Source organism: Coptis chinensis, chromosome 7 (genome assembly GCF_015680905.1).
Source record: "Coptis chinensis isolate HL-2020 chromosome 7, ASM1568090v1, whole genome shotgun sequence".
Lineage (NCBI taxonomy): Eukaryota > Viridiplantae > Streptophyta > Magnoliopsida > Ranunculales > Ranunculaceae > Coptis > Coptis chinensis.
The window spans coordinates 1423857-1441644 of record NC_141462.1 but is presented as its reverse complement, the minus strand read 5'-3'; the positions used below and the strand labels follow the sequence as shown (position 1 = coordinate 1441644).

At 35.6% G+C, this 17788-nt stretch overlaps 3 protein-coding genes and 1 pseudogene across 5 annotated transcripts; 3 read left to right on the top strand and 1 right to left on the bottom strand.

The window, feature by feature from the left end:
• The first annotated feature begins 747 nt into the window (after positions 1-747).
• Positions 748-4671, top strand: LOC147485074 (65-kDa microtubule-associated protein 5-like). Its single transcript, XM_086571428.1, is given in 12 exon segments — positions 748-909; positions 991-1194; positions 1284-1311; positions 1314-1531; positions 1617-1832; positions 1987-2142; positions 2248-2407; positions 3034-3185; positions 3328-3415; positions 3855-3928; positions 4044-4118; positions 4229-4671. Coding segments are annotated over 12 exon segments (1671 nt in total). The 5' UTR covers positions 748-846; the 3' UTR covers positions 4466-4671.
• A 919-nt stretch (positions 4672-5590) lies between these two features.
• Positions 5591-8562, top strand: LOC147485073 (uncharacterized). Its single transcript, XM_086572164.1, has 5 exons — positions 5591-5858; positions 6314-6480; positions 6813-6918; positions 7471-7628; positions 8333-8562. Exons 1-5 carry the CDS (start codon positions 5741-5743, stop codon positions 8429-8431), a joined length of 648 nt encoding a protein of 215 aa, XP_086428290.1. The 5' UTR covers positions 5591-5740; the 3' UTR covers positions 8432-8562.
• A 1954-nt stretch (positions 8563-10516) lies between these two features.
• Positions 10517-14646, top strand: LOC147485072 (histone-lysine N-methyltransferase, H3 lysine-9 specific SUVH1-like). 2 transcript variants are annotated; one of them, XM_086571553.1, is made up of 2 exons: positions 10517-13012; positions 14247-14646. In XM_086571553.1, exon 1 carries the CDS (start codon positions 10873-10875, stop codon positions 12955-12957), a length of 2085 nt encoding a protein of 694 aa, XP_086427679.1. In that variant the 5' UTR covers positions 10517-10872; the 3' UTR covers positions 12958-13012; positions 14247-14646. The 2 variants fall into 2 exon arrangements, with proteins under 2 accessions (XP_086427679.1, XP_086427680.1); XM_086571554.1 differs by having other exon boundaries at positions 10699-13012; positions 14269-14646.
• Positions 10702-16521, bottom strand: LOC147485071 (cysteine proteinase COT44 pseudogene; annotated as a pseudogene). The gene has a single exon (XR_015201460.1). The product of XR_015201460.1 is annotated as a cysteine proteinase COT44 pseudogene (transcript).
• Between the last annotated feature and the right edge of the window lie 1267 nt (positions 16522-17788).

Sequence of the window (17788 nt, the reverse complement as noted above, 5' to 3'; positions counted from 1 at the left end):
CCTATTATTGTGACTAACTATTTAAATAGCGTTGGTTTTCATTGCAATACATACGAACACGTATTTCTATGTAAATAAATGATTATGACTTTTGACACATCAGTAGGTCCAAATAGTATGTCAAATAAGTGTGTCGATCTAGCATTAATGAATAAAAAATGATAAAGACATAAATTCCGAAACGTATGCTAACATTTTAAAATGTGAAATCATTATTCAACATTTTTAAATTTAAAATCCCTTGTATTGGTCATACTCTAAATTTAGAAATACAAATTCATATCCCTTCTATTGGTTGTACTCAAACATTTTAAATCCATTTTTTTTTGTTTTTGTAGTTATCTTATTCCATCTTATTATGGTAGTTAATTTCTTATCTACATGTATTTATTTTATAAAGATAAAAATAAAATAAATTATATTAAAAAAATAACATGTAGCGGCGGATTGGTCTCAACTCAAAAACTTATATTTTAAAGATTTTCTATAAAAAAACAATACATGGGTATTAAAACCCAAAAAAATTATTAGTAGTTGTTTTAAAAAAAAAATAAAAAAATGAGACTCTCTAGCCTAATTTATTGTTTGTGTTTTCAGCTAATGAGATATTTGTATGTTTTTTAATCTTGGGCTTCAAAATGTTGGACATGGAAAATCAAAGCCCAAATCCACAGACCCAACAATTGGGTAGTAGTCACTAGTCAGTCTTGATTTGCGGGAAATTAAAATTTCAAATTGCCGCCAAAAAGCCCATATATATTTTCTACGACTTTCTATTTATGCAAAGTTGAAAAGAAAATAAATGCCCGAACCAAATCTCTTCAAATGATTTGAGAAGTAAAAAAAATGGCTCGTCTTCATAACAAGATTGAAACAACCACTTGCGGATCTCTTCTTCAAGAACTTCAGGTCAATCTCATCTCATCTCCTATCTCATTTGTTTCATGTTTTATTTACCTTTTTGAAATATGTCTGTGTTTTTTTTATTAGAAATTATGGGATGAGATTGGGGAGAGCGATAGCGAGAGGGATAAGATGTTATTGCAAGTTGAAAAAGAGTGTCTTGATGTATACAGAAGGAATGTGGAAAGCACTCGCAAATACAAGGTTGATTTACATAAGGAATTGGCCAATGCAGAATCTGAAATTACTAGCCTTGTTTCTGCTCTTGGAGAGCAAGTGTTGTTTTCTCTGGTTAGTTTTTTAGACACCATTGTTTATTTTTATTCCATTTCATCATTGGTTTTAAAGTTTAAACTCAGTTATTTTGTTGGTAATGGTAGAGTGGTAGGGGTAATCTTAAGGAGAAGATGTTGTGATAAATCCTATATTGGAAGAACTTAGGAAGAAGAGAGAAAACAGGATTAGTGTGTTTCGGGATGTTCAAGAACAAATTTTTAGGTTGCGTGGGGAAATTTTAGGAAATGTGCAGGGCAGTAATCTTGCTGACACCCAAGTAGATGAACAGGACTTGACCTTGAAGAAGCTGGGAGAGTGGAAGACACACCTCCAAGAGCTTCAAAGTGAAAAGGTTTGTGTTTGGTTTTGTGAAAAGGATGTTTAAATGGAATGTTGGGGCAGTTTTCATTTTTTTTTCCCTATGGTTTTATTTGCAGAGTCAGCGGCTGCAGAAGGTTAATGGCTATGTAAAATCTATCCATGAATTATCGGCAGTCTTGTCCACAGATTTTGTTGAGGCAATGAATGATGTCGATCCTAGCATTGTAGAGTCACCAAACAAGCAAGTGAAGAGTGTTAGCAATGATACTCTTGCGAGATTAGCTGGAGTAGTTCATTCATTAAAGCAGGAGAAAGTCGAAAGGCTAAAAAAGGTAAAATAAGGACTACTTTGTACAAGCCTTAGATTGATATTGCTAATCTACTTCAGTCTTTATTTACAATCTGTGGCATTACTAGAATATTTAAACTTCTAGTCTTTCGAATGTGCTATTGTTTCTTAAATCCCTTTTGATTTATTTTTTCAAGCTCCAAGATCTTGCAACCAGACTTATAGAACTATGGAATCTTTTGGACACGCCAGTGCTTGAGCAAAAAAGTTTTGATCATGTCACCTGCCTGGTTTCTGCTTCTGTTGACGAGGTCTTAAGAAAAGAAGGCCTTGCTCTTGATGTCATTGAACAGGTGATTTTTGTATTTACATCATCCCATTTTTGTATATTTATTTTACTTTTTGCGTAGACTTCGTAGTTAATGTATTCTGTTGCTTTTCGATATATGAGTTGTTAGACTGAGCTTGAAGTAGAGAGATTGAATGTCATAAAAGGCAGCAAGATGAAGGAATTGATCTTGAAGAAGCAAGCAGAGCTTGAAGAAATCTATAGAGGAGTTCACATGGATGTGGACACTGATATGTCAAGGCAGATGCTCATCAATCAAATAGATTCTGGTGAGACTCTTCACTGAATACATAATTAATCCATGGAGAAATTTTTGCTTGTGTAATGGAAGCGACACTCTTATTACACACCTTGGAGGTTTTTTTGATAATAATGTATTTGATCATGATGATCAAGATAATATTGTAAATGATATTTTTGTTTCTCTGTTCCCCATATTGCATGTGTTTTCATATTTGGTGGTAATTTATTTCTTGCCTGTTGATGCTATGTACCCTCTTTCAATTCATAATAATCTGCTGTTCAAGAAAGAAAAATAAATATATAAGAACAACATTGTGGTGAAATGATATGAAGAAAGCTCATTGATAATCATGTTGTTTTAACATTAAAATGTTCTGTTCTACTTCTCAAGTATTTTGCTTTCGTCTGTAAGAACTCTTAAATTCTTCAATTCAAAAGTTCTATTGTCAGGAGTCCATTAGTATAGAGGTTTTGAGGACTTTTATGAAGTTAGTCAATATAGATTTTCATGATATTTTGTTTCAAAAGCATTCTGGCATGTATGTTGTGATAATAAATATGAAACTGTATTTTGTTGATGGATTTCATGACTAAACTTATGCATTTATTACATTTACAAGTTCAAAACTGGTGCTGCCTTTAAATTTTGTAGGGAATGTTGATCTCTCTGATCTGCTTTTGGGAATGGATGACCAAATTAACAAAGCTAAAGAAGAAGCTGTGAGCAGAAAGGAAATCTTGGACAAGGTAGAGAAGTGGAAATTCGCATGTGAGGAAGAAAGCTGGCTTGACGACTATGAAAGGGTATACATTGTTGTTTCGTTTTTCTGCCTTCTATTTTTGAGCATGTATCCTCTGTTTATTTGTCTCCTAATATTTCTATTTTTACTGTTTGCAAATGTAACTTGGGATGATTTAGTGTTTATTGATACTTTTGTTTTTATAGGATCAAAATCGGTATAGTGCTGGAAGAGGAGCGCACAAAAATCTCAAACGTGCTGAGAAAGCTCGGATACTGGTCAGCAAAATACCATGTGAGTATTAAATCTTCGTATTTACTTTGAAACAGATATTTATTTTTCTTAGTGTAGTTTTTACATGTCCTAGTGTAGCTCAGTTAAGCTGTTGGTTATGCTGAATTACAAAATGAATGCTGCATTTCTCGGGTGTGTTAAGATCTTGAATTGTTGTAAACATCAATGACCTGACAAGTGCGTCTTATGGTGTGATGTTTCTCAATTACGTGTGACACAATTATGCTTGCTTACAGCTTATTGGTGACTCACTGTTCTAATAGTTGATTCCCCAGCTCTTTTTCTGCCTGAATCTAGCATCTCTACAAAAAATAAATATGGACTCAGTTTATATCTACATATACTAGTACACCTACAGCCGTGTGAGCTTGTTTTTTTCTCTTCCTGGAAGAGACTTGAGTTTTATCTTATCAACATTCTAAAATATTTTTCTTTGTAGGTCTTATGGAAAATTTAACAGCAAAAGTGCAAACCTGGGAAGAGGAGAAAGGGATCCCATTCTTGTATGACAAGGTGCTAGTCTACCAAGATATTGGTTATTTTAATCTTTTCTTAATTTTACCATTTTTTTGTTACACTCTGAGGCTAGCAAGTGATACAAATGTTGAGAGATTGTTTTGAATTTCAGGTGCCTTTATCAGAGACCTTGCGGGAATATACTTCGGCCCGGCAGGAGAAGGATGAGGATAAACGGAAATTTAGAGTGTGTTTGATTATTAGTTTTTCTTATTTTCTTTTCTTTCCATCTCTGATTTTATTTTATTTTTCTCATTGAAATGGCTAGCAATATATCACTTGTTAAATTATATGCAGGAAAAGAAACGGCTGCAAGAGCAACTTGCTACTGAGCAAGAGGCACTTTTTGGGTCAAGACCAAGTCCAATTAGGCCATTAATACCGAAGAAGCCGTTAGGCCAGAGTAACAACTCCAACACCATGACACCTAGTGGACGGCATGCCCTTCATACTCCTTCATCACGACGTAGAGAAAGTGGCAAGAAACTCGGTGCGGTGATGCATGAAAACTATGTTGCTCTTCCTAAGGAGTGAGAGGGTCACTTCTGGTTCATCTGTTGTGTCTTCCTAGCTGGTCACTCATTCAGTTACTAGTTTCATTTTCACTATACAACTTAAAAACTGCAACTGGACGTACTAAGTTGATACTTTATTTTGCTCATACTTTCACTGTAAAGGATATAGTTTTTCTGAACAAATATCACTTCAAAAATGGGAATATCGCTATATACTTCAGAAAATTTTAGGTGGTAGGAATGAATATTTGAATACAGGCGCACAGCTGCTACTATGAAGTATTAACATCTGTATGGGTGAAAATTCCATCCTGAGGCTATTCTCCAGTCTCGACTGCAACAAATTTTGTCACTTATATCCTTTTTCTCATCAAACTTGCACTATCATTCATCGTTTCATCAACAAAATTAAAGAGTGTTGGGTATATTGCAATGACACAAATGAAAGTCCTTATTGTAGACCTGTAGGCTGTGCAGTTTAATAGGCGCATAGGCACTATAACCCATTTGACCGATATGATTAGCAGAAAAAATTCCGTTCAAAGTGGGATCGATTAATAGCTCGATTTATGCCAATTAATAGGGAGATTTAGTACAAATAAGTGTTAAAAAAGCAGCGATTAATGGGTTAAGGTTTTATTGTTTTATGTTTTTCTCAAAACATGGTTTGTATATATAAAGTTATAGAACAAAAAACCTATGATATATAAAACTAATTTAATTTTAGCTTTGTGTTTTTCATATTTTATATGTTTTTTATTTAATTTATGTTGACCAATAAACCATATAATGAGGCTATGATTGCATTTTGGTGATTGTTGGATATATTTCTCATTTTCATTTAACTTTAATATACATTTAGCTAATAGTTATTTGTGGCATGTGTTATAGATTATTTATGGGAATGGAAAATCTTATTTAGAATTATCACCTATCCGATTACTAGGCCTAATAGCTATGCACTCCTTAACCGATTAGCTACCGCTTAAAACTTAAACTGCACTGCCTATAGAAAGCAATGGCGACTTCAGTTAAAGTTTCGTCCTCAGAAATATCAGACGATATATTGATATATATATATTAGAAAACCGAGATGTACCACGAAATTCCACTAGTAAAATCTCACACGTGCAATGCAGGTGATAATCTGAAGGCGTGGTGAATGCTAAGCCGTGGTGCAATCCATGGTGACAGAGACACTAGATATTTTTCATATTCTCTGAAAATTTGCTTGGACTAGCTTCCTGGAACTGGAACTTGAACTTGAAGCATTGCATTTGTACTGTGTAATCTAATGGCTTCAGCCTTATTTCTCTCTCCTACTTCGTTGGTTCCACTACATGGCTTATCTTCAGAAACTATACCAAAGAGCAACCTGTTCACACCATCTTATGTGCTTCACAAGTTGCCCAGTAAGTCTTCATCTCATTATTTCCCAATTGGTTTTGTGTTGTTTACGTACTGGTTTTCATGATAACTTGGTATGTTAACTGAAGCTAATTTTAACTTCATATCACGTTTTTGTGAATGGTATTGTTTCTTGTAACGTCCCGTTCTTCATTTTTGCTTCTATCAACTTTATTTGTATCACTGTGTGTGTGTGTATGTGAGTGGAGCGGGGTTAGTGCTTATGATTACTATTTAATTGAGGCATTGAGCTGACTGAGGTTATGACTTGAGCTATGTGCCCATGTGGATCCATTTGTTTCTCTGATTTTGGCGTTCGATTGAGTGAGGTGAAATTATTAGCTTATTGATGTAACATGATAGATGGTGTTTTTGGGGGTTCAACCTATACATTTTTATTTTTCAAATGTGTAGTCTTTTTCATACTTCTCTACTAAGAATTACTCAATTGCTTTTGCAGGGGAAGTTACTTGCGGCAGCTCTCTATTCAAAGACGACTATCCCTTTTTTAAATGTGACAGCAGTGGCATGAAGTTCAGGAAAAAGTTCCCTGGGATCACTAGGAGCAGTGGTTCCTCGCCTTCTAACAGCAGTCCTGATGACTCCAAAGCATCTGATAAGGATAAGGCATGTATCATGAGCAGTGGTTGTCTTACCTCGTTTTGATACTTGTTTTAAGAAATGTGTATAACCTATACATGTCTTGGTCTTATTTGAAAGATTCATACCATTTGTAGAACAGAAGCATTTTGTTTTCCTTTTGGACATTTAATACTGTAGTTGTTAGGCATAACAAGAGAGGTTCCCGTGCTAGATAGTAAATTGAGAACATTCTCTTTTGTTATGCTGGACGTTTTAATTTTGTTACTCCAGTTAAAACCAGTTGAGAGTGCAATTACTTTTTCTCTGTGGAACATGAACATACCAATTTATAGAAGCTTTTAATCTCTGATTGGCAGGTACCTTTTGGATACTCGAGGAAGGATGTTTTGTTGATTGGAGTTGGAATTACCTTATTTGGAGTTGGTTTAAAAAGTGGACTTGAGGTACCTCTCTCTCCTTCTTGTTTATTCACTCTGTTGCGGTGACTATCAGCAACAGAGCTCTTGTAGTATGCGACGATTTACCGTCGGGCTATATCCTTTGTCTAAATTGTATCATATGTATCAGGCTCAAAAAGACCGATTTTGTCTTGAACTAATAAAGCATGTGTAACAATTAATTTAAGATAATTAGATAAGGGTACCCTTACGATAAAATCTGCTCTACGAAAGTCATTTGAGGAAAACATTACTGCTGAAAAGGTATGATTTCACTGAAAGTCTTGAAATATCATTCTTTAACTATAATTAAGTCATGCTTGGTCTTTCATCAGTTTGCAACGTCTTCATGCTAACTCGTTATGCATAGTATAAAAATATATATAAAAAATCAAATCAAGTTACATAGAAGTGGACGAACGTAATGAAAACTTGAGGAAAGTAAAATCTGCAATTTTTCCTGGAACTAGTGATTGGGTGTTGCTTAAATAATGCTTCAGAATTCAGCCTGGCCTATTGAAGTATGATATATGCCAACTCAGGCTAGACTAATGACTGATCTCTGTGTCCTATGCAGTTTTTGGAGTTGATCCTCTGCAAGCTGGCAATGTTGTTCAGTTGGTGCTGGTTTTGGGGCTGACAGTTGGATGGATTTCTACATACATCTTTAGGGTATCTAACAAGGAAATGACCTATGCTCAACAATTACGTGATTACGAAAGCAAAGTCATGCAGGTTACACACTTTCATTTGAAACATAGTTGCTCTCTCTCTCTCTCTCTCTCTCTCTCTCTTGAGTGGTTTTGAAATGTAGCAAGTTTACTAAATATCGATTAAATGTCGATTTGTCAATAAGAACCAGGAATTCTGAGCTTCATGTGGCTCACTTACTGATCCTACTTAGGTAAAGATTTTTATTAACGTGTTGAAAGAGACTGATTGCTAGTTTACTCTTGTTGGGTGGGGCTTAAGTTAGCATGAAAGAACTGAGTATCTTTTTGGATAACTGTTGGTTATCAATATTCACTTACTGGGGGTCATTTTGTCGATGGATATCAGGGACTGAGATAGGAAGATGGTAGAACTTCTACTCCCTTCTTTTTTGTCAAATGCACCCCTTGACCCTTGTAACATTTGTTGGTAGAACTTTATAGCTAGTGTAGGTTTTACCATCGTGGAATTATAATTATGTGGGACTTCTCCTGTTGTTCATATACAAAACATCATTGGTGACTTCAACATCATGTTTCCTCTGTCTCATTTATAGAGTGAAAATCCAAAATAATACTTATCAATAACAGTTTTACTGCAGTACACACATGTAGATTGGTAACTTGTGTAGTTACTTTAAATAAATGTTTGCGTCAGAACTAGCTCAAATAACGTATTGATATCTGTGTACTTATCTTTAAATTCTGGTATTGAATTTTGTTTTACAGAAGCGGTTAGAAGGACTAAATGAAGCAGAGCTAGAAGTATTGCTCGAACAAGTGGAGGAAGAAAAGCAAAGATTAGCAAGTGGTAAGAATGTTAATTGACGGACATTCTTACAAACTGTACCGTTAATATTTGTGTGTTCCACACAAAACATATATACGAAGATTGTACACATTGTTTATATACAGTTTCTAGCAAGTTCAGAAATGTACTTATTTTAGCTTGGTTACAAGACTACTAAGCGTAGGCAATTCAGCTAGGTGCCTGGAAATCTTAGCTCTGGTCCTCTATTCTGAATGGCAATATGGCATAATGCTTCTCTGTTCTGGCACCAAACCACCAACCAAGGTTGACGACATCATCGTTTTACACTATCATCTTTGGATCTAGAAATGTCGGTATTGAGCTGGACTTGGCCTGTGTAACAACCGTTCTGATTGGCCGTCAACTGTCCATGACAAAGCAGCAGTAACTGGGTTGTTGTTCTGCACTTAGCTGCAGTTTCTTTCTTTAGTTTTTTTTGTTTGGTTTTGCCATAGGTTCTCTCACAGTCTCACAATATGACCCTCTTTTTTTTCATTTGAAGGGGCCACACAAAAGACCCTCTTCAAATCTTAAATGATGGCTTCTGTATGGCCCTCTAATTTTGCTAAAAGCGCCTGTCACTCCTTTCTAAGTTTCTCTCCGTGTGAACCTTCATTCGGATGGTCTACGAAGGTTCTTGGGGTTGGCTATGATCAGGAAATGAACATCCATCTCAATACGAATTGGCAAAGAGTGCAGAGGCCCATAAATTGTCACCTCTCATTTACTATACATGTCAACAATCTTTGCCCTGTGGGGTGGAAATTGAGCAGTGAGGAATAGTGTTCGATCTGGTTGACAGAGTTACTGATTAAACTCTAAATATGCGTTTTAATTCCCTTATATTATTGCATTACAGTCATTCTTACGCATAATAAATAGACAATTTATAACTTTTACTATAATTTGCAGGTTATAGTAAAAGATACACTTTACTGCCAAAATGAGTTTTATTAATGCTATTTAGAAAGACTTGAGCTTATATGAGAAAGTGCTAAAAAGTCAAAGTCAACAATCAAATACTCAAACCCAAAAGTATGGAGATTTTGTCTTTAGTTCAAAAGATTGAAGATGATGTCATTATTTCAAAAATAGTCTTAGCTTGCTCAAGAAGAAAAGATAAAGACGAACAAAAAACATAAAGCAAAAAGCAAAAAGCAAAAAGCAAACACCATGAGGTGTCTTACATCTAGATGAGGAGGCTAAATCAGTAATTTATAAAAAATGAACTATTTTTCTATATAACAATACATAACGGTGTGGGGGCAGAAGGGCCCAATCCGGCGGCTACAAATCTTTCTTACAAAATATAACATGACGAATCTAAGTGATTTAGGGGTTTGTGCAATTTTGTTAAACCAAATCAGTATCTATGTGATCTATCTAAAAATTATTCAAAAGTCAACAATTCTTGGGGCTTATAAACACCTGACCAAGCTTTATAAATTGTTGGGCCTCCAATTTAGCATAATGCTGCGTATATAAATTGATCTTATTGGGCTTATGGATAATAACCAATTAGGTTGATAGAGGAGATAGCGCCGAAGGTGCATTGAGTTCATTAGTGTTGTACGGCACGGACATATCCTAGTATAACTAAAAAGAAAAAGTTCTAGGAACATATTTTATATGTAAACAAACTCAAAATGGTTAGGATATTTATAAGTTTTGTATTGGGCTAATATTTTGTAGATATGATCTCAAAACTATTATAAATATTGTCACAAATAATAATAAAAAATCACAAATTTCTAAACTTGCCAAATATAGTATAAAAAATAGTGAAAATGAACGGTCTACAATTAACCAAATTTTTATAAATTGTTAACTACATTTGGCAAATTTTGAATTTTTGAATTTTTTTAATTTTCTGTGACAATGTTTAAAATAGTTAGGAAATCACATCTACAAAATATTAGTATAATCCGAAACTTATAAATATCCTAACGATTTTGAATTTGTTTAAGTGTCATGATAAAATATGTCCCTAAAATCCTCATTTAATTTGAAAATTATATAGAGAGTTTCCACACCTGGAACTAAGTTAGTATCATCAAGTTAATTAATTTTCATTTGTTTTATTTTAGTTTCCATTATTGTCTTATTCAATTAATATATTTTGCCTACCATTTACTACTTTACTAGCGATATCTTGAGTTCAATGTAGATTTACCCAAAAGTGGAAAGAAAAAAAATATTCTGTGTAAAAATCAACGGTCAATATTCAGTGACTGTACATTTGTCCAAAGCTCAAACATCAAGAACCAAAATATAATAATAAAATGATAAAATTAAAATGAAAACTAGTGCGTTCAAAGAGAGAGAAAAAAGTTATAAAAAGTAGAAATTGACAAACCCTAATTTCAATTGCAATTACTTTTTAGGTAAGCTTATTTTATTTTAGTTTAATTCAATTACTATTGTTGTTGTTGTTGTTGTTGTTGTTGAAAAGAAGGCCATGGATAATAATAATAATAATAATACTTCATCAGGTTGTTATGATAAATCTAAAGTACTTGATGTAAAACCATTAAGAACATTAGCACCATTATTTCCATGTCCACCTAATTTGTCATCACAAGGATCATCCCCTTTTGTTTGTGCGCCGCCTTTTGGACCTGTTCCGAATGGGTATAATCCATTTTATCCATTTTACAATACTACTGACCAGCCCCAGAGTCAACAACAACCACCAATTCAGCAAGTTCCTCCATTTGGTACTGCTGGGCCGTCTAGTAATAAGTTTAAGAATAAGGTGGTAGATGGTGGGCAGGGAAAGGAGGAATCTGGAGATAATGGGTGGAGTGATAATATGAGAAAGTTTGATGAAATGCAAAGTGGGGGTAGAGTTAATACTGGGAGATCGCCTTCTCTAGTTAATGTTTCTAGTAGTGTTGGAGAAGGGACTAGTAATGGAGTGCAGAAGACGAAGTCGCATAAGAAAGTTAAGAGAAATGACGAGATTAGGTTTTTTGCACCGGCAGATGGTGATGTTGAATCGGTTGGGGAAGTTCGGATGAAATTTGATGCGCTTAGACGGAGGTTCTCTCAGCTTGAAGATGCTAAGGAAACAAGTTGTGGTAATAAACGGGCTGATTTAAGAGCTAGTACAGCGTTGATGAACAATGGGATTCGAGCGAATACAAGGAAAAGGATTGGAGCTGTTCCTGGGATTGAGATTGGGGACATATTCTTTTTCAGAATTGAGATGTGTTTGGTTGGATTACATGCTCCAAGTATGGCTGGGATCGACTACATGAATGTCAAGTTTGACCGTGAAGAAGAACCTGTGGCTGTAAGCATTGTATCGTCTGGAGGGTATGAGGATGATGTTGAAGATAAGGATGTGCTGATTTATAGTGGTCAGGGCGGGGTATCTAAGAGGAAAGACAAGAAGGAAAAGGAAGCAGGTGATCAAAAGCTTGAAAGGGGTAATCTTGCTCTAGAGAGAAGCTTACACCGAGGTAATGAGGTTAGAGTAATACGTGGTATGAGGGACCTGGTGAATGTTACTGGAAAGATTTATGTCTATGATGGCCTCTACAAAGTTCATGAGTCGTGGACGGAGAAAGGGAAGTCAGGCTGCAATGTTTTTAAGTATAAGTTGCTTAGAATACCTGGGCAGCCTGAGGCTTTTGTTATCTGGAAATCAGTTCAGCAATGGAGGGATAATGTCAGTTCTAGGCCTGGGCTTATATTGCCTGACCTAACTTCAGGTGCAGAAAAATTACCTGTCTCTCTCGTAAATGATGTCGATTATGAGAAGGGGCCTGCCCATTTCACATATTCGCGTACTCTCAAGTACTCAAAACCAATCAAGTCAATGGGTCCATCTGTTGGTTGTAGTTGCCAGAGCACATGCCTCCCTGGCGATCCCAATTGTTCATGTGTTATGAAAAATGGTGGCAGTCTACCACACACTGCCAATGGTGTTCTTGTAGTACGGAAACATGTGATTCACGAGTGTGGTCCCTCGTGCAAATGCTATCCTAATTGCCGAAATCAGGTGTCTCAAAATGGTCTGAGAGTCCGATTGGAGGTTTTTAAGACTAATGATAGAGGTTGGGGTCTGCGCTCATGGGATCCAATCCGTGCTGGTACATTTATTTGTGAGTATGCAGGCGAAGTAGTAGATGAAGTTAAGGTTGGGGTTGATATGGACGGAGACGAAGAAAATGAGTATGTCTTTGACTCTACCTGTGACATTGATGACTCTTTTGAATGGAATTATGCGCCTGAATTACTGGATGAAGAAAGACACGAGGCACGTGGTCCCCAATTATCTTTGGTTATAAGTGCGAAACATTCAGGGAACGTGGCTCGTTTCATGAACCACAGCTGCTCACCAAATGTCTTCTGGCAGCCAGTTTTATATGATCACAGCGACGAATCCTTTCCTCATATTATGTTTTACGCAATGAAACACATACCTCCCATGACAGAACTGACATATGATTATGGACTTTGTGGGACATACTTTAGGAATATGCAGAGAAGGGTGTGTTTGTGTGGATCTTACAAATGCAGAGGATTTTTTCACTAAGTTCCTGAAACAAAAGATTAGAGCTATGGAGGCTCTCTGTGTACTTCTTTAAAAGGTTAGGGATCTCTCAACTTGTATCTGTTTGTGCTGTTTGCTACTGTCTCTTACTGCCCTTTTCCTATTGGCCTCTGTACCTGCTTTTAACAATTTATGCTTTTATGAAATTTTCAAATGCTTGTTTGCTTGTGGTCTTTGAGTTTATCAACCATATCTAGATTGATCAGGATAAAACTACCTTGAATACAACTTTACTACAATGTGGGATTGTGAATTTGTGATTCATTATCCTAGTGAATGACATAATGGCATGTACAAAGTGTGTGAATGGTTACATAAAAGTTTAGGGTCCAAGGTGTAGGGATTCTATTATATACATACCATCTTGAAACTTGTGTATTACATTGCATTTTAATGGCGATAGTCGCATACACAACGCCAGAAAAAATAAAAATAAAATGAATTAATAAAGTGATATGCATGTGGATGAGTGTGTTTTGCAGAATTGCAGGAGACATTTTCTATTTGATTAATTTATTATTTTATCGTTTTATTTATCATTTATACTTTTTTTCATGTCATAATGCCATAGCTTTTATACCTTAAGTAGGTCTACATCTAGAAAATTCTCGGGGATGTTTCAAATGGTACTTGTGCTCTAAGAAAAGATTGGAATTTGAAAATAGCGAAATTTTGTTTCAAAAAGCATTTGAAGCATTTGAAGAAGATATAGACAATCTGTTGTTATTTTGCATGGTGTTTGTCTTCTACTGGAAATCCTGTAACTGGAGTAAGTTTCTGATGACAGAGTTGGCTGATTTTATTTCAGTATGAATCAGTCTGTGTAAGTTGGGAAATGAAAATCTGCCTGAATTATGGATCTTAGATCGATTTTATGATTCTAAAATGTGGAATAACTGTGCATGAGACAAAGAGAACCAGGCTTTTCAAAATGATTACTGCAGCTTTCAAACTGAAACATCCTGATGGTTTTCAGTATGATAAGCTCGAGCTGTCACGAACCTCGGTGTTCTGATATGATTTGTTTCATATTTTCATCTCAACACACATCATCCAATTCGGTCTTGGGTGCGGAGTTTTTATTGTCAATAAAAGCATTGCAGCCATCAATGACTTGAATATGTAATGTTGAATCCAACTCTGTCTCTCAAGTGGCCCTCTTTGCTAATTTGTTAATGAATATCAATACACTTTTAATTGCTTATTTGATAATGGAATGTCATTTGCGCTTTCTAAGATTGCACTCTGATTCATTCTACTTATGTATCCAGGTTCTTTTTTGGGATGATGTAGGTTGTCCTCGAGAAGCTTTGTAGGGGATATCCACCATCAGGTAGTGGTGGTTCTGGCTGTGCAGATGAAGGATGCGCTGCTTTATGCTACTGGTGTGTCAGGACGTGGTAAAGTGAATGGTATCCAGCTTTGCAACTAGGGCCATTGAATTAGTATGACTTGATATATATAATGTAATGCAGTTGGATTGGTCTTTTATGGAAAAACAAGAAAAAAGGTGTTTTGTCTAAAGGACAAGTTTGGAGTTTTTCTCCTAGGCATTGTTAGAATTAATAAGTAGTTGTTTGACCTAGGCGAATTGTGGTCCATTTTTTGCAGATGATATATTGAGGATCATGATACTTTCCAAGTTATCAAGAAGCCATTTCTTTTGTCAAATTTCTGGTTTATTCCACTTACACAAGTTCAAACACTGGCTTTGAAGAGTGAAAGACATCAGGTTTTCACTTCGCAGAGCGAAAGTCCGTGAGATTAATCAAGAGATGAAAGTCTTGTAGTGTAGCTGTGTAGATAGAGTATAGGCTCACAGGAGTTTGCACTTTGCAGTGTGTACGAGCGATGCTTAGTGTCTTGCCATTGAGTTTCCTAATGATTTATCCTTTTTGATTTCAAGTATTGACTTCTACCTTCTCGTTGGGACACGTTTTCGAGTAAGAATATTGTATCCGTGGGAGGGAACTCTGCTCCTCTTTTACACTTCTTGATGTCATATTGCTCCAAATTTTCACGCCTTTTTGTTTCATTAGTCTACAGATGGAGTAATTATATTGTCAAATGGTGCTAAAGAATTAAGGCCCCAAGGAGGAGTGAAACAACGTCCGTAGGGATTATGAAGGCAAAGTATCTGTGTTCTTTTATTGCAGAAGGGAAAAGATAGAAGCATAATAGGGAAGACACAACCTCAAGTAAAATCCTGAATCCTTCCCCCTGTAATTTTACCCACTAAGAAATAGTATTGAGGTATTCCTAGTATGATTAAAAACATATGAATTTTGTCAAGCCTAGTTGTTGAACTTGTATAGATACGATTCGGACTCTTCTTGATGGGGTATATTGCTGCCTTAGCAATCCCACATAGACCATACTTAGTGTCAGCCACATTGCGTTCCATCCTGATGTATCCATCTTCTCCCCAATCAGCTCCCCATGAATTTTTCACAATCCAATATTTTATACCATTATCTACTCCATACCCAACAATAGTCATAGAATGGATTGAATCCGATCCACATGGTCCAGTGAAAATACCTGATTTATAGAACGTAAGAGCACCACGTTTGATGTAAATACTAAGAGCGACAGGTTGTTTTGCCACCACGGCCTGCAATGCCTTTTCATCGTCAATACTTCTGTAGTCATCAATGGTCACAACTTCTTTGTTTCTCTTGTCCAAGAAACAATACCTATTTCTTGCATGGTAAGGGTAATCATCTTCGTGGACTATGCCTCCGCTACTGATGATATATTCGAAAGCAAGATCCGGCAGACCCCCATTGCATCCTGCATTCCCATTGAAGTAGTAATCATAGTTGTCACAGTCCAATAGCACTTGTGCTGAAAGTTCTGACAAGTTACCTGTTACAATCTTATTTATTCCTTCCACTGCAGCGGTTGCTGCGAACGCCCAACAAGCCCCGCAAGTTCGCTGGTCTTTAACTGAAGTAACTGCTCCTCTTTCTCTCCAATCAACAGAGCTCGGCAACTTTTCAGCTGTTATCTCCTTGCTGCTAGAAGCACTCTTGTAGCTACTACTCCTCAGTGTCAAATGCTCACTACCATTTCTTTTAACATATGTACCCAAGTACATTGACCCAAATTCATCGCAAGACAAATCAGCAAACTTATTCAATCCCAACTTATATGTGTGGTTCCCTGCATTGTGCTCGTCAATAAATCTCAAATTATCTTTAAAGATTTCAAATCTGTTTTCCTTTTCTTCCAAGAGAGTATAAGCGTGTTCTTTGCGCCATGATTCGTAGAGATTCATAGCCTCTTCATTGCTCCTCCAGTTTACATTCTCATCTTCTAGTTCGGTAGTTGCTAGGATTGTTGTAGACAAGATGCAAAAACTTAGATAAAGAACAACTGCTGCAACCCCTAGAGAATGAGTATAACATTCCATCTCCATTCTTATTTCAAGAACAAAGTACCAAGACAAAACTTTGTCTTAAGCCCTCAAATTCACAAAGAGAGTTGTGAAACAAAACAAGCTTCCACACTGGGTTTAAATGATTTAGGTACTCTTCAACTCTAATAACTCTAGGCAGGAATTGAGATGCATGTGCCTAACATGTTTACTTAGAAACCTGGTTCCATTAGTCAAACGTTGTCATTTTCCAACTCTGTGAGGTGATTCCGAAATTGTGAAGAATTTGTTTTCTGTCCTTAACTCTCTTTGTCACCTACGTTAGTTTTAGACAGCAACTAGGATGGGGACACACGTTTTGTAAATGAGGACAGCACTAGTTAGCAAGTGCTTTGATATTTGTTTCTAACTTCCTAACAAATACAATAGAGTTTAAAAGAGAAAAATTGTAAATTTAAACCAACAAATGGACATGAGCTCTCGAGGAATGTCAACAATGTTGGCATGCTACGCTTTACTATGAAAATATTTCATTCTGCATGCCCCTAATTCAAACCTTTCTAAATTATCAAGGATCATTCTAGCATCCAACGTGCAGGTGGTGTATTTTACGAGCTGGGATGATATTGTTTTGTTCAAACTATGTAAGAATCGGAGCGTATTAAATTGAGTTGTAATAAATTTTAGCATAATCCAATTTTGCTTTTTTACTTTTAACTTTAATATTTACATTTTACATGGGAAAAAAAACTTTTTTATTTACTTTTTTTTTTGTCTATAAAGCAAAGTCACCCATTTTTATAATTCCGAAATGTGTGTCTGAGAAACTAAAACCAGATCTCAATAAAATTGCAACAAAACTACTACATATATTGCAACAAAACTACTACATATTTTTTTCGGGCCATTGATAATTTTTACTAATTAACAGCACCATTAGAACTTGTAAAACGACTACATATTTTTCGGGCCATTGATAACTTTTACTAATTAACAGCACCATTAGAACTTGTAAAACGACTACATATTTTTTGGGCAATTGATAATTTTTACTAATTAACAACACCATTAGAACTTGTAAAAGGACTACATATTTTTTGGGCAATTGATAATTTTTACTAATTAACAACACCATTAGAACTTGTAAAACTACTACATATTTTTCGGGTCATTGATAATTTTTACTAATTAACAGCACCATTAGAACTTGTAAAACGAAAGGAGCACTAGTTACATCAAATTCGAAGAAATTCGAAGGGTTTGAGGTAGCAAAATCAAAGTCAAATTGATTGAAACGATCATCATAAAGATTGAATTTGTTAATGAAATTGGAAACGCCATAAAGATTGAATTTGTTAATGAAATTGGGAAACCTCAATGGAAACGCCATTACGATAGTGGTGTTCATTGATAAATCTAGCCTCCAAAGTTAAA

Coding starts and splice junctions, on each gene's coding strand:
- LOC147485073 (XM_086572164.1), top strand. CDS start 5,741: ATGGCTTCAGCCTTATTTCTCTCTCCTACTTCGTTGGTTCCACTACAT. Junction 5,859..6,313: donor TGTGCTTCACAAGTTGCCCA/GTAAGTCTTCAT, acceptor TTGCTTTTGCAG/GGGAAGTTACTTGCGGCAGC. Junction 6,919..7,470: donor GGTACCTCTCTCTCCTTCTT/GTTTATTCACTC, acceptor TGTCCTATGCAG/TTTTTGGAGTTGATCCTCTG.
- LOC147485072 (XM_086571553.1), top strand. CDS start 10,873: ATGGATAATAATAATAATAATAATACTTCATCAGGTTGTTATGATAAA.